General features: G+C 40.1%; 2 protein-coding genes across 2 annotated transcripts; both read right to left on the bottom strand.

The window, feature by feature from the left end:
* Positions 1-4: 4 nt before the first annotated feature.
* On the bottom strand, positions 5-2,572 carry LOC149096594 (uncharacterized). The gene is made up of 3 exons (XM_089281569.1): positions 2,349-2,572; positions 1,718-1,881; positions 5-1,479 (listed from the first exon to the last, which is right to left on the bottom strand). Exons 1-3 carry the CDS (start codon positions 2,420-2,422, stop codon positions 836-838), a joined length of 882 nt encoding a protein of 293 aa, XP_089137695.1. The 5' UTR covers positions 2,423-2,572; the 3' UTR covers positions 5-835.
* A 4,650-nt stretch (positions 2,573-7,222) lies between these two features.
* On the bottom strand, positions 7,223-13,372 carry LOC149096593 (uncharacterized). Its single transcript, XM_089281568.1, has 4 exons — positions 13,296-13,372; positions 13,065-13,214; positions 12,328-12,491; positions 7,223-8,348 (listed from the first exon to the last, which is right to left on the bottom strand). Exons 2-4 carry the CDS (start codon positions 13,121-13,123, stop codon positions 7,456-7,458), a joined length of 1,116 nt encoding a protein of 371 aa, XP_089137694.1. The 5' UTR covers positions 13,124-13,214; positions 13,296-13,372; the 3' UTR covers positions 7,223-7,455.
* Between the last annotated feature and the right edge of the window lie 1,578 nt (positions 13,373-14,950).

Here is a 14,950-nt window from a genome sequence, read left to right as displayed (position 1 = left end):
TGAGTTTATGAGGTGAAAACTCGCAAGTGAAGTAAAAAAGACGGCTCCTCGTTTAAAAACCCAAGATGTCGGTTTGGAGGGGGGAGGGGGTGGGGGAAGGACTTCATACAACCTCACCTTCTAAGGGTGGGGGTGGGGTAGCTCACCCTCTTGGGGTCTCTTCGGGGGGATGTGGGGTGGAGAGGGAATAGAAGAAGACACCATTGTGTGTGTGGAGTAATGTCCATGACTAAAATGATAGTCTTCTAGGACAGAACATTTTAGCCTAGGATTCTTCTAGTGTGATAGCTAAACAAGAGCCGAAAAAGGCGTCTGTTCTCTTAAACTACCAGTGTCACTACCTACTACAAAAAAAAAAGCATTCGATTTTGTGGAAAGCGAGAAGAAATGCAATAGACACAAATTCACTCGCAGTTCTTTTTAGGAATCAAGTCGCAAATACTACCCTCTCTATTTTATTTGCCGTACTTTATCAGCAGTCCCCTTACAAACACTAGCAGAATATCAAGAAGAGTAAAGCGTGATCACTCAAACCTTAAAATGTTTCAACATGATACTCAGACTTTCGATATATTAAAATTCAGCATGACAATGAGGACACACAAACACAAGAAATGAATAAACATGGTCATTCAATTTCCTTTGTTTGTGTCCTAAGCCTCGCTGCCAAGCTGAATTTAAATAATTATATCGCAAGTGGTCTATTGAGAAACATGAATTAAATTGAATTTGTACAACCCCAGAATTGATGACTTGAGTCTTATTTACCTTATCACATAAAGAACATTGAGCAAGTAGGTACTTATGTTAGCGAAGTCTGCCTTCAAAAAGCCGTTTAACGAACAAAAATATTTCCATGTGGATTAGCCACATTTGTTAACTGATTGGCTTTGTTTGTACCACATAGATCATGAGTAGGCCAAGAACTACCTGTGTTGCTCTCAAGATAGTAGTAAAAAGAAGTCGTCATAATGCGCAACCCGTTGTTATCTACGGTGAGGGACTTTGGGAGTACACCCGCGCATTGGTGGGAAACCTGTTTAACCAGTTTACAAGAGACTGACCCCGTCTTCTGTTGCACCAAGCTGCCAGTGCCTTCCTCGCAAGCGATCCAGTTGTTGATGTTGCTCTTGATCAGGAATTCTTTGCCAATGGTGCGCCACAAAGCAAAGTTCATCGCCTCGAAATCTGTCTCACTCAGTGGAACAGTTGTAGACACTCGAGTGTTAGCTGAACTGGCTGTCCAGCTTGGACGCGGCGTGACAGCGTTTGCGTTACTTGTGAAACTTGAGTAAGCTGTAAAGGTGTAGCTCCAAACTAGTGTCCAGCCCCCACCGTCCGTCTGTTGGTCGCAAAAGGCCTGGAATGCGTTACGATTGGAACCACCATCTGGATCTATCCAATAGACGCCTGACACGAGTGATGGCGCTTTGTGTTTCAGGTCCTCGCAGTTCAAGGCTGGGTTTTCGTTACTTAGTCCTGTGTTCAGAGCCGATAAGAGAAGGAATCAACAACTCAAGCCTTAAAGTGCTTAGGAAATTAGAAATAATTGCTGCTAATTTGAAAGGCTTTTCCAAATAAAGAAGAATAGTGTTTTCCTTTTTGGAATATCTTCTTCAGTTTTAGAGACATTTACGTTGTTGTATTATGCAAATGAGGAAAAGTGATCAAGATCACCGTGATTCATGCCATGAAAAGAGTTTCATCAATGAATTACCTATTGTACTCGGTCCGTCGCTCGGCTCTGCGAGGTGATAAGATCCATTGATCAGCCGCTTGATAATCTCGTTCTTGCAGAGAAGTACAGCCTTGTAAAGGTAAAGATTGCCTTTTTCATCCATGTCCAACACACATATTTTGTTGCTCTTCTGCTCCAGACTCCTGATGGTTTTAAAAGACAACACAGTATGATGTAATAATAGTTTCTCTTTCGGCTTCAAAAGATTTTGAGATTATATAAGACTGAAAGAAATATGAAAAACTGAGTTTTATAGATCAATAATGAAATTACTTTAAAAACATAAGACTGTTGCAATGATTCTAAGAATGGCCGTTTATGTCTAACGCCACTATAATTAGCGCAGCTCAAGCCCCAAATTTAGTTGAGCTCGGAACAGACAACTTCGCTGCTTTTCCTTAACGAATGACAGTATACTTCAGTTCTCTCGTATATATCAGATACGAGCAAACAAGCTTTAAACTAACGAAAGACGGAGATGCTACTTTTAAAGTGGGCTATCATGATCAGTCAGCAAAGTGAGTTGATGTGGGATTGAGTTGCCATTTCATGAATCATTTTAACTGGAGAAAGCGTCACTGTTATCCCTGCAACTCAGTTTCTGTCTTACCTGGCTGTTGAGAAACTGCTGGAGAAGAAAAACAAAGCCAAACCAACATGGAGAAGCATTTTGGAGATACGCATTCGTACAAATACCCAGACTGATCAACTTATTGTGGCGTCCGTGATACAGTCGGGACGTGCCAAAGCAGCTCAGCTGAAGCGAACTAATATTAAAGGAAGTCAGTTAGAATATTCCTGAATGGTTGGCAGCTTAGAACTGTCATGAGACACCGCTATCAATTTTATCAGCCAGTTTGGAGGTTTATTCAATCAAAAGGCGGTAAATAAGATCCTGCTTGTCAAAGGGCAGACATGGAGTTTTGTCTCATGATTCACATCACCAGCTTTTCTGGTGCCATTTGCGAAATAAGTCTATGAGTATTGTATTGCACTGGAACTTATCCAGCTTGCAAGGTGGCTGAGTTTATCCATGACTAACAATTTTTTATCAAGTCGATATTTAGTGTTTTAGGCTTTTTCAAGACTACGGGAAGCGTTTGTCAAAAAAGACTGAGTTATAATGACCCAGCAATATTGGAACCTTGTACCCAGGATCTCTCCTCTTCCAGGAGGCAGGAAAAAGAGAAATCCTGGAAACAAGGTTGGCAACATTCCTGCTGACGAGCTTCACAAGTGTCACTGATCATGTGACATCGATACTGACGACCTTCAGCTGAGATGTATACGGTGTGCGTATGAAATTTTCCCGAACATCCGATCTTCGGAAAGGTCTGGTATATAGTTCTAAAGCGTAGCATAAACATGTTTTGAAGGGGTATCGAATCAGGTCCCATTCAGTTTAAAAGTGCTCGCAAAATTTGGCCCTGCTCGGATTACTCGCGAAAATTAGATGAGTGCTCGCTTGCTCGTGCTCGCGAAATTTTTGCCACTGGTCGCATGCTCGGATTTTCGTTAAAATGTGTTCAATTCCTGTATGGCAAAACTGGGTTGGGACTGATGCCTGCTCGCGCTATGAATGCTTCTGGAAACATGCTTTCTCGTTTTGCCGACATTTTATTGAATTTGACGCACGTAACAATTCTTCGCGAAAGGCACCAGCCAGGGTAGAAGGAAATCTCGACACACGAACAGGGGCGGATCCAGAAAATTCAGAAAGAGGGGGCCCGAGTCCTCCACCCTCCCCCCCGAATGAAAACTTCAGTCACTTTTCAGGAGATGCAGCATACATGATTGTGGGCGTAATCGTGATGCAAAGTAAAGTAACGTTAACGTTTCGGAAGATAGAATTAAAGAGCATTTTATGAAAACGATTTTCAAAGTAAAATCGTAGTGTTAGTGGTAGGCGAACTGTTAACTGAGTCATTGCATTGCATTTATTCATCCATTATTAATCGAAATAAATCACTGCAGTGGTTTGACGAATGTCATCCTTCTCTGGTTTCGTTTGGCATACTCTTCAAAAACTGCATTATAATTTAAAGGTATGTCTTTGTGAATAAAGAGCAGCAACAGTGCATTTAGACGTTCTTCTCCCATGGTGCTGCGATAAACATTCTTCACAAAGCGCGGTGAAGAGTTGCTACGTTCAACAGTTGCACTTGTGACTGGGGTGATTAACAGGAGGCGCAGAATTGTGTGGAAATTGGGGTAGAGGCTTGAGCTGCAGGCTTTCAATGTCTATTACAGTGTCGTGAATTTTACGGTAGCGTTGTTCCTAAAAATAAAAGCAAGAATCAACACATATTTCAAGACAAGGTATAATTGGTTTTTTCAGCTTATCACAGTTTCACTATAAATTGGTAACCCATGTATAGTATTAACGCAGAATAACATACCAGAAGCACTTCCACAGCTCCAGACCTGCGACGCACTGCTTGGGGACGGCAGATCAGGGGAATAATGTTCAATAAGTTTTTCTTCACTGAGAAGACTCGTTAAGATGCTGTAAGTTGGCAGGTATCAGTAGCAATCTAAGCAATGCCGCTTCTGATCGTCCATTAAAGCGGGTATTTATTTGCTCCAACAAGTTGTCAAGGAAAGGAAGAAATATTGCCCGTCGAAAGTAGGCGACTGGCGTCCTGGCATTGGTGTTGTTTCTTAATGTCTGCCTACCAAAAGGTCGAAGGATGCTTACTTTGACGTTTGCCTTCTTAGCCATCTGCTTGATCTCTTCATACACAGAACTTGCAAATGTTATTTTAGCATTCTTACGCATACCTTTCAGCTGTTCCTTCGCAACGTTAACATGCTTGTTGCCTCAATAACATTCAGTGTGGAACCCTGTAATGAACGGCTGAGTCCTACGGTGAAACGTTCTAGAAGGGAAACGTTACTTATCATAAAAACACCGAATGATAATCAAGCTTGCTCTTTAAAACTCGCTTTCACCTGGCACAAGTAGAATCAACTGATCCAGTTTTGAAACATCGATCACCAGCAAACTGTTATTGCTGTGATGATTCTAATCGTTTCTGTCAGAATTTTCTATGGAGAAATTAACTCATGATTATAAATCAATTCACGCAAAACCTTTTGCGACAAATCATTACATTGAGTGCTTTAATATAAGCTTAAGTTTAATATTTTTACTTTATTTGCCATTTTGCTGGGGCGGATGATCACCAAACAAAGTCTCCAAGGCAGAGCTCGAACGTTGCCCGCTAACAGACAGATACAGATCTAAAAAAGAAAAAATAACTATTAACATCTCCTATAACTACCGAGGCTTAGGGGAATAAAACAAAAGAAATTAATTATTCATCTCTCATCCTCGATGCGATGTCTTTTGTTTTATTCCCCTAAGCCTCGGAGCCAAGTTAGAATTTTAATATATCGGAATTGGCCCATTGGTTAGACCCTAGAAGCCTCCAAATAAAGCTTCCGTTGTGTTGATCTATTTCAGTCAGTCAGCGGGAAACCAGTTTGCAGATCATCGAAACCGAAGCTCGAAATGCTTGTTCGACTAAATGCCACGTTGTTTACATCTCCTAAGAATAATAAAACCAAAAAGGCTTTCCATGTCACAACACTTGAAAGCCTGGTAACTTTTAGCTTCTTCTCGTGATGTGTTCACAACGTTGATTAGAAAGCTTTAGATCTCCTAGACGTAATGGCCGTGAGCTGCTGGGATCAGTGGTTGACAGCCAGATTACTTGGCGCAAAACGTTTCCTTTTAATAAAAGAGAGATTTCTCCTAGCAGAAAATTTACGAAGTGCTCCTAGCTCGCAATCTGTATTTTCTACAGTGCTCGCTGCTCGCAAGACAAATTTGACCACTACCCTTACTCGCATAAATAAACGCACTGCTCGCGTGCTCGCAAATACTCGCAAAGACAATTCGATACCTTTTTTTAAAGATGTTCTACATCTGAGCTAATTTCAAAGCCAACATAACGATTTTGAAAGGAACAACTTTCTTATTAAGGTTAGCACTTTCAATCGTGTGTGTCTCGACCTGTTCTGCGATCTGTAGTCAGGTACAATCTTGTTGATAAAGATACTAAAACAATTATAACTTTCATTAAAAATTAGCGATAGAAATTCTACACAACGTTTCGATGTCGTCATGACATCATTATCAAGTGACAAGAAAATAACGGTTCAACAGTGTTATATATGCGGTGAAAGGTGTGATTGTTCATTAACATATTTGTTGAAACAAATAGTTTCACGCGGATGGAATCCACCAACGTATTGATGAACACAGGTTCTCCGCAATCGGAAAGCATTTAAAGAACGATCACGGCCTTTATAACATCGACGACCTTGCCAATAACTTTTCCGTCCTAAAGAAATGCAACGGAAAACTGGATTGTTTGATTTACGAAGTGCTGTTTATTAGAAAGAAGAAACCTAGCCTGAACACGCGATCGGATTCCATCCGCGCGAAACTATTTGTTTAAACAAATATGTTAATGAACAATCACACCTCTCGCCGCATATATAACACTGTTGAACCGTTATTTTCTTGTCACTTGATAATGATGTCATGACGACATCGAAACGTTGTGTAAAATTTCTATCGCTCATTTTTATTTTGAAATGTTTATCAAAATTTAATCTCATTCATTAAAAATTCCCAAGTCAAATCAAAAGGTTACTACTGGCTTTTTCCACCATGCCACGCCCATCCGAAAAACTTCAGGGCAACCAATTAACCCAAAAGCTCAAGAAAAAAGTTCGATGATTGGTGAATCAGGCGATGTAGCTGTGAAATGAAAAAGGTTTGTGACTCAACGTTTTTCGGATAAAAGGTTTAAAACCCTCGGACATACAAGCTAACTCATACCCCCGGTGTGTTTTTAAGGGTTAAAGGGCGGAATTGATGGAGCCTCTCCTCTCGGATTTCGTTCTGTAAGGGCAGAGCGAAATAAATTTAGGTTGATTAGATAGCCCTCAGCTTGCTCTACAAGATGATACCAGTTTTATTCGTTGCAGCGTCATATGACGTCAAATTGAACCGCCATCTTAGATTTCACTACTTTTTAAAGAGAGTCAAAATATAACGAAACTTTATGCAAAATCAAGCCAGAAGACTTATGAAATGTAAAAATTCGCGAATTTCTACAAATAGATGAAGGAAATTAGAAAAGGAGTACAGAATTATGTCAAAAAAGTTAATTTTTGGCCAAACTTACATGAAATGTGATGGTTTTTTAAAAATTTGAAAGAAAAAATATAAAAACTTATTAGAGGGTGGCATCCACCCCCTTCTCCATTCCCCTTTACGTCCGAGGGCTAAACACCGAAACCTAAAATAGAGAAGAAGACAGACTTTTAAAAAAGGTAAAATTATACCTGGCAAGAAAAAGAAAGAAAATAAAAACATAACCGAAATGTCTTGCCTTTAAAAACTACGTGCATTCGGTGTTAAAGCAAGACGAATACAGACTTACAATAAAGAATGGAATCCCACACCGATTTCCCTTAAACATAAAACCACATATTTATTAATTTTCAAATCGACTTGGATGATAATATTACCCTATGGCTAATAAAACCAATCACTCTTGAAAGAATTAGTGTTTTTTCATACGCCTCGTCTGTGTAAGCACCTTATTACATAAAACCAAATTAATGAGCCCTTAACTGATAGTTGTGTCCAACTGCAATTAAAACTGAAGAAATCCTGTAACGAATTCAAGTTCCTGTTGCTAGTCGGATATAACTGTAATTTGCACAAGACCGTCATCATTCAGGTTACCACCTGTCACACCAGAATAACAATGACCACCACCGCAGTACGAACCCCCTCCCCCTCCTGCTTGGTTTGAATGGGTGCCACTTCCTCCCCCAGAGTATCCTCCACCTCCACCTGATGCACCGTTGTCCTCTGAGCCCCCTCCCCCACCACCAAATCCTCCAACCGCACCAGGGCGAGGCCCTCCGTTATTTCCACTGTTCATACCTCCTGCCCGACCTCCAATCCAACCTTGAACACGTGACCCGCCTCTCTCTCCATGTTCTTTTCCACTCCTGTCACACCCTTGGCCATACCAACCCGCACCCACTCCTCCATGGTAACTGGCACCTGCAGTGTTGCATTCACCTGGTTGTCCTTCAGTACCACCCTTCCGTGCTTGGGATACCTCTTTCCCCACACTACTGGTGCCATTTGTTCCACCCTGACCATCCACGCCGTTGTATCCACCAGAAGCACCTCCTCCCCCTCCGGCGGCTAGTAGAAGGGTATTACTTGTAGTATACACGAAACTACCTCCCCCTCCCCCCGTACCAGCATTGTCCTCAACAGACAGTCCTAGCTCAGCTGCTGTCTGGTTAGTGCTTTGTCCTCCTTTCACCTCCACCGAGTTTCCTCCCCTCTGTCCCACCACAATATTAAGCACTGTTCCTTTAGTTAGTCTAAATGTGCCTTGTATCGTTGCACCATAACCACCCTTGTAAGTTCCTGGTCTGTATCCATAGTTGTACGTGTGTGTTCCTCCCCGGGCTCCCCAGACTTTGATTCTATAGCGAGCGGTTCTTGGAACTGTAAACTTCTGAATGGTGCCATCTCGTCCCCTGCGTCCATTAGTTGTAAACTGAACTATTTGGAATAAATGGAAAAAATAAGAGGAAAATAGCTTTAACGAAAATGTCTGAAGGAGAACAGCGTTCTATTTGCGGAGTTACTGATAACCAAACATTTTAGGCGAAAACGATGGCGACTGGTACATTTACCTATGATTCTTAGCGTTCAAAGAACTTACCAACGCTGCAAAAAATCGTACAGAAAAGATTCAAGTTTTTTCTTTTATTTCATAAGGGAAAAATATTGCAAAACTATGGCTGTTTTAGTGCTTTATAGGCTGTGTTGCATTCGCAAGGCCTTGTGACAAATTGTACAGCTTCTCTCTTTGAAAATCATTACCACTTGCGGCCAAAATTCCTCAGGCTAAGGTAAGGTAGAGACTGCGTTAGTGGCGCATCTTCGGTGTCAGTACCATAAAAGAATGAGGGCAGAAGTTTCATGGGCAGTCCACAAGAGAACATTGACGCCTGGGTTTCTTTGCAAGTCGAGTCATCTGTCGAAAGTACGAAAGTGCCTACTTTTGTTACTTAGCATGCATGCGTTCTACGCATCAAGCAAGGCATGGCTTACACAGGGCGCCCTGGTTTACACGCCACGCGCGCACTAGGATTGAAATTGTTAAAATCAATCAAACCTTCTTTTGCGCGCTTGTCGCCCCCCAGGATCTTGCGCCACCATATTTTCTCGTGGTTTTCTTTCGCGTCTCGTTTGACGGACTAAGCGAAGGAGGGACTACTCGTAGTCTATAATTAAAAGGTCATATTTGCCCATTTAACACTTTGAATACCAACTACGCATATATGCGTAATTAATGGTCGTGCTCTTTGTACCACTTGTGACGTCATCAATTTAAATGTCATCAGATATTCTTGATAAGCAGATAGTAGTGCTAGGCTAGGCCTTTCCGCACAATGGTCAGGCTCAGATATCGACGACATTCCGACGTCGCAAATCGAAAAATAACGTTATCAGTTTTGGTGCAAAAACGGTGGTAAAATGGTCCACTACGCCTTTGATTGATCAAGGTCCATTTCTAGGCTTCGCCCGTAATTAACATCCAACTTTTCACGGCAGCCAAAAAGAACATACAATGCAAAGGGTAGCCAGTGTAGAAGGGCCGAGAAAAACAGAAAGGTAAGGGGCAACAAACAAAACTTAGGCTCATTTAGCGTCATGGCAGCTAAAAAACCAGACTAAACGGTTAAAAACGGTATTTTTGGCGAAAGTTTGGTATTCAAAGGGCTAAAATCACCACGCGCTTGCAATCACTAAGAGTAAAATCGTAAGAACGAGATCACAAGAGTCCTTGCTCGTTTCTAAAAATCTATAAGAGACCGAACGAAAATACAACATGCACAGGATAGAAGAAAAGAGTGTTCGATCCCTCTCTTATATATCCTGCGCTGTCTTTGTTAGGGTTCCTTAGGACTGGTAGCTGTGTGTGATGACCGGAAACTGGCTTAATGTTCTTAAGAATCGAAAAGCAAAGAGTTGCAGGTTCTCCCAGAAAGTTTTGTGTCTGTTTCTACCGGCATTTATTCGAAAATAAACTTGCATCTACACTCCAAAATGATGAAAAGTACTTAGCACACAAAAACAGAGGGCAACAGCCTCGGCTGGGCTGGTTACTCTGAGCCACTTTAAAACCTCTATTACCTCGCGGGCTCATGTCAGGTTAACTCGATGAAAACAGGGCAGGATTGTTCGGAAGCCGGTTAACGCTAACTCAGGTTGAAAAGTTAACCGACTTATATAACTTTTTCTTCTATACAAATGTTTTTTGCTGCATTGTTTTATGTATATGGTGACTATTATGGTGATTACCCAAACTAGAAGGCCAAACAATATATAGGAAACCTAACCGCAAAGCCACAAAACTCAAATTTTCCTGGGTTAGGTTGATCGGGCTGTGAACAACTCGGCCCAGGAGCTACGCTTTTAGGCTGGCCCAAATCTACATATTACAAAAATTTTAACCGTAAAACACCGGCATCAATAAATAAAGGAATCGTATGTTGATTTCGCTCAGAAAAATAGATACAGTGAAGAGCTCGCTTTTGGAGCTTTTCAAGGTGTGATTTATATGCTTCGCCTCAAGCCATCAAACCATAAGTTAAATTAGGAGAAACAGGAGATCGATAAATATTTAAAAGAGTACGTTTTGGCAGAAAATGCCGTAGTTTACAAATCAATCCTAAAGTTCGGCTCATTTTAATAGCTACATGGTCAATATGATATTTTCAAAAAAGATTATTGTCAATTATCACATCTAAACATGATCTCATAAAATCTTTACATTCTAGAGTCACATTCTTATTTTGATCATTATCGAATATCATAATTTTGGGATGATAAGTAAGTTTTCTCTGAGCTGGTCTAAAGATAACAAAATTTGTTTGTTTGGTTTTTTTTTTTTTTTTTTTTTTTTTTTTAATATTTAAGGTTAATTTATTAGCCGTTAACCAATCGAACAACTTGCAGAGTTCTTGATTTACAGTCGACTCATGGAACTTAAGATTTTTGTCAGCATATACGGCATTCGTGTCGTCAGCAAATAAAAAAAAGTTTAAGTTTATTGTCAGAGGATTCTTGGATATCGTTGAGGAGAAGTAATAGGCCTAGGACTGAGCCTTTCTGTACACCACAAGAGCTATTTAATTTTTCCGTTTAGATATATCAGAGAGCCAATTTGCGTAGTTTGAGTTCGACCATCCAAGTAAGATGAGAACCACTTATTTTTAACACTACGAAAACCATAGTGATCTAACTTGTGCAAAAGAATTTTATGATCGACTGTATCAAAAGCCTTTTTCAGGTCAATAATTACACCACAAGAGAAAAAGCGCTTGTCCATGTTTTTCTATATGGTACTTAGAGTGTCAAGAATTGAATACGCTGAATGCGCTTTGCGGAAGCCATATTGAGATGGAGAAAGTATATCATTTTGCTAAATGAAAGATTCCATTCTGGAGTAGACCAATTTTTCGAAGATCCTTTTAAAGTTAGACAGCAAAGAAATAGCCCTATAATTGTTTGCATTAGTGTTATCTTCAGGAATAATTTCTGCATTTTTAGTTACAAATACTCAGGGTGGCCGACTCTGTAAGCTATACTGAACTTGTGGAAGTGTTCGGGACGTGCCAACGCAGTCCGCTTGAACCGGACTAAAACTGAAGTCAACAATATTACTGAATGGCTGGCAGCATAGAACTGCCATGAGACACCGGTATTTATTAATTCGGAGGTTTATCCAATCAGACGGCGGTAAATAACGATCCTGGGTGTTAAAGGGCAGACATGGAGTTTTGTCTCATGATCCACATCACATGCTTTCCTGGTGCCATTTGCGAAATAAGTCTGTAAGTATTGTATTGCACTGGAACTTATCCAGCCAGCAAGGTTAGCTGAGTTTATCCATGACAAAGACTTATTTTTTATCAAGTCAATATTAGTGTTTTTGGCTTTTTCAAGACTACGGGAAGCGTTTGCCAAAAAAGACTGAGTTATAATCACACGACAATACTAGAATCCCTCAGGATCCCTCCTCTTCCGGAAAGTACTGGAAAAGAGAGATCCTGGAAAAAAGGTTGGCAACGTTCCTCAAATGCTGACGAGCGTCATAAGTGTCAAGATGGGCTCCTGACGCCGATAAGAAAGAAAATCAAGAACTGAAGCCTTAAATTCGCTTCTTAATTTTACAAGATTTTTGTCGCAAACTGGATCTTTTACAAGCACTGTCGCCAAAATGACCTTGGTCTCCTCCCCCCTCCCGGTACATCGCCAAGATCTCAGTCAGAAAAGGACTCAGACATAAATGTTGATTAAACCTTCCTGCAAGTGACCCACAGTGAAAATTCAATGAAAAAATCTATGGGTTATTTCATCGTAACTTAACAATACATTACCAAAAAATGTGAAACGATCATTTCAAGAGTAAGCTGCTTGCATTGAGGACTACATTGATGCCATGAAAAGAGTTTTATCAATGAATTACCTATTGAACTCGGTCCGTCACTCGGTTCTGCAAGGTGATAAGATCCATTGATCAGCCGCTTGATAATCTCGTTCTTGCAGAGTAGTGCAAACTTGTGAAGGTAAAGATTGCCTTTTTCATCCATGTCCAACACACACATTTTGTTGCTCTTCTGCTCCAAACCCCTGATGGTTTAAAAAGACAATACAGCATAATGTACTATTAGTTCCTTTTTCGGCTTCAAGCGATTTGGAGATTATATACGACTGAATGAAACATGCCCGGCTCAGTGAAAAACTGAATTATATAGAACAATAAAATTCCTTTAAAAACGTCGGACTTGGGAAGTCAGCAACTTCATACTACTGCTACGACTGTTGCTACGATTCTAAAAGTGGCGGCTGTAAAATAAAATATGATATTAAGTATTTTTAAAACGTTTTACCCTCGGAAAGTGACGGACGTGGTAGAGAATTAAAGGCTCAAGGTTAAAAATGACAAATGCACGGCTTCAGGAATACCAATTGGACATTTTTAAGCGTAGCCCAAGAATTGAATTCGGGTCTACCGCGAAAGGAGTCTTGTTCTAACGCAATTGCAACTCACTGTCGATATCGAAGTTTTCGTTTCAAACGACATTATATGTATTTATTTGTTGGAGTTTTCGAGTGACGCGGTTAGAAGGAGAAATTTTCACAAAAAAACAATTCCAGTTGTAAAGGAATTAGATAATTATAGAGCCATCTGATCTATCTTACCTCGGTGTTAAAGCACTGATGGAGAGTAAAACCAAAGCGAAGCTAACGTGGAAGAACATTAGTTTTGCAGGTACGTTGAAGCAGTAAAACTTGAGGAAGTTCGGTTGATTGGCTCGGCACGAAAAGTCTCTGCTCAGTACAGCTGAAAAACTAAAAAAGGAAGGAATTATGCAATTTAAGAAAAAACACTAAAACTTATAACACAGAAGCCGGAGCTTGTTGAATACTCACTGCTCCTTGTTCAAAACGGATTGTGCTTCTTGTTGAAAAGCCGCTTAATCTTATGTGTTTGAAGGTTTGTTTAGTACTGGTCGATTCTGGATTTATCTAATGGAATATCAATTGTTCATTAATTAGTGTTAATGGCCATGGCACGTTTTGTTTTCTTAACAAAGCACAATTGATTAAATAAAATTGCTTTTAAGTTTGATTCAGCCTGAATCAACAAAACTGACACGGTGACCGCAGAACTCAGATCAAATAACTAGTGATGTTGTAATTTTATTCCTTGAAAGAAGTAACCGTGGAAGAAGTGTTTTTCGTAGACACGAAATTTTTTAACAAGTAATTATTTTTTGTAGAATTTCGCAAAACATGAATGTTTGTTGACGATCGATTTAGAGCAAAACAAAAATCTTTGTCCCTTGTGGAAAACTGAGCTGTGATAACTTGGGCAATAAATAAAATAAGCTTTCAGAACTTCTTTATTTGTCAACTGTGAGAGCAAGGCGCCTCTGCAAGTGTATATATCTAGATAAACCCTCTATAAATGCTTTTAACGATGAGTTTAAGTGTTTGTAAATATACCTTTCTGTATTTGTGAACTCTTCTCTCCCCCTTTCCCGAAAATAAAAGAGATCTTTAGCCTAGTTCGTCGTCTTCTTTTGTCACACTCAGAGGAATTTTTATTCAAGTTCGACGTCTTTTTTTTTTCTTCGAGAGAAAATTGCTATTTATTTCTTTTCAATTTGGGAGACTATAGTCAAACTTAAATGTATCTCTTTTATCAAAACAAATTAGCAATATACTGATATTTGTTGAAAGGGAATGTCATGTTTCATCTTCGCAGATGCTGTGCGTGAATTCAGCTGCTGAATAGGACAATCACATGACTTTTGGAGGGCATATAGTTTATTTGTGGCCCGAGTAGCATCATTTGCGCCCGAGCGCGAAGCGCAAGGGCGCAAATGATGCTACGAGGGACACAAATAAACTATATGACCGACAAAAGTCATGCGATTATCATTATTATCAATACACAAGGCCAAATCGTACAAATTCATTTAATAAGAAAAAAATGTTTAACAGAGATGTAGCATGAAACTATGGTATGGAAAGTTGTTGCTACAATACGAACAGCTAAACAAGAGCCAAATAAACTCAACTAACTTCTCCGCATCTTTTTGTTCTGCCCTTCCATGAAGTATCGATTCAATTTCTGCATGTCTCCTGACTGAATGGATGATTTGTGTTTTGGTTTCGCATTGTTTTCTTTCGTAAATAGCTTGGCCTTCGCTTCAAACATTTTGTTGGCAGACATAAATTCGCTGTCTTGCAAAATGTTTATGTTTCGGCTGAGTGGAGCACAGGTTAGATGGCGATGAATGGCCGCTCTAATTCCAGTCAATGCACTTGGAGTTAATGCTTGGCCTTTCTCTGTTTTCACTTCAGCGAAGAACTTTCGCAGAATTTCACTCAAGTCCGTTGCACCTACTGTTTTGAGATCCACTGTAATTTTTCTTTTCTCACACCATTTCTCGAACTTTTTTACTCCCCCACTCAGTTGCTCTCTTGGTGTTTTTCGCTTGAGCTTTTTGCTCAATCTCATCCAGTTGCTCGTTGCCTAAGTCCGAGTTTTGACTAGAAAAAAGCTGAAAATTTGGGAG

The sequence above is a fragment of the Orbicella faveolata genome, unplaced genomic scaffold (assembly GCF_042242905.1).
Source record: "Orbicella faveolata isolate gen_17 unplaced genomic scaffold, um_ofav_v1 contig_48, whole genome shotgun sequence".
In the NCBI taxonomy this organism is placed as follows: Eukaryota; Metazoa; Cnidaria; class Anthozoa; order Scleractinia; family Merulinidae; genus Orbicella; species Orbicella faveolata.
This window is presented reverse-complemented; position numbering and strand designations above follow the sequence as displayed.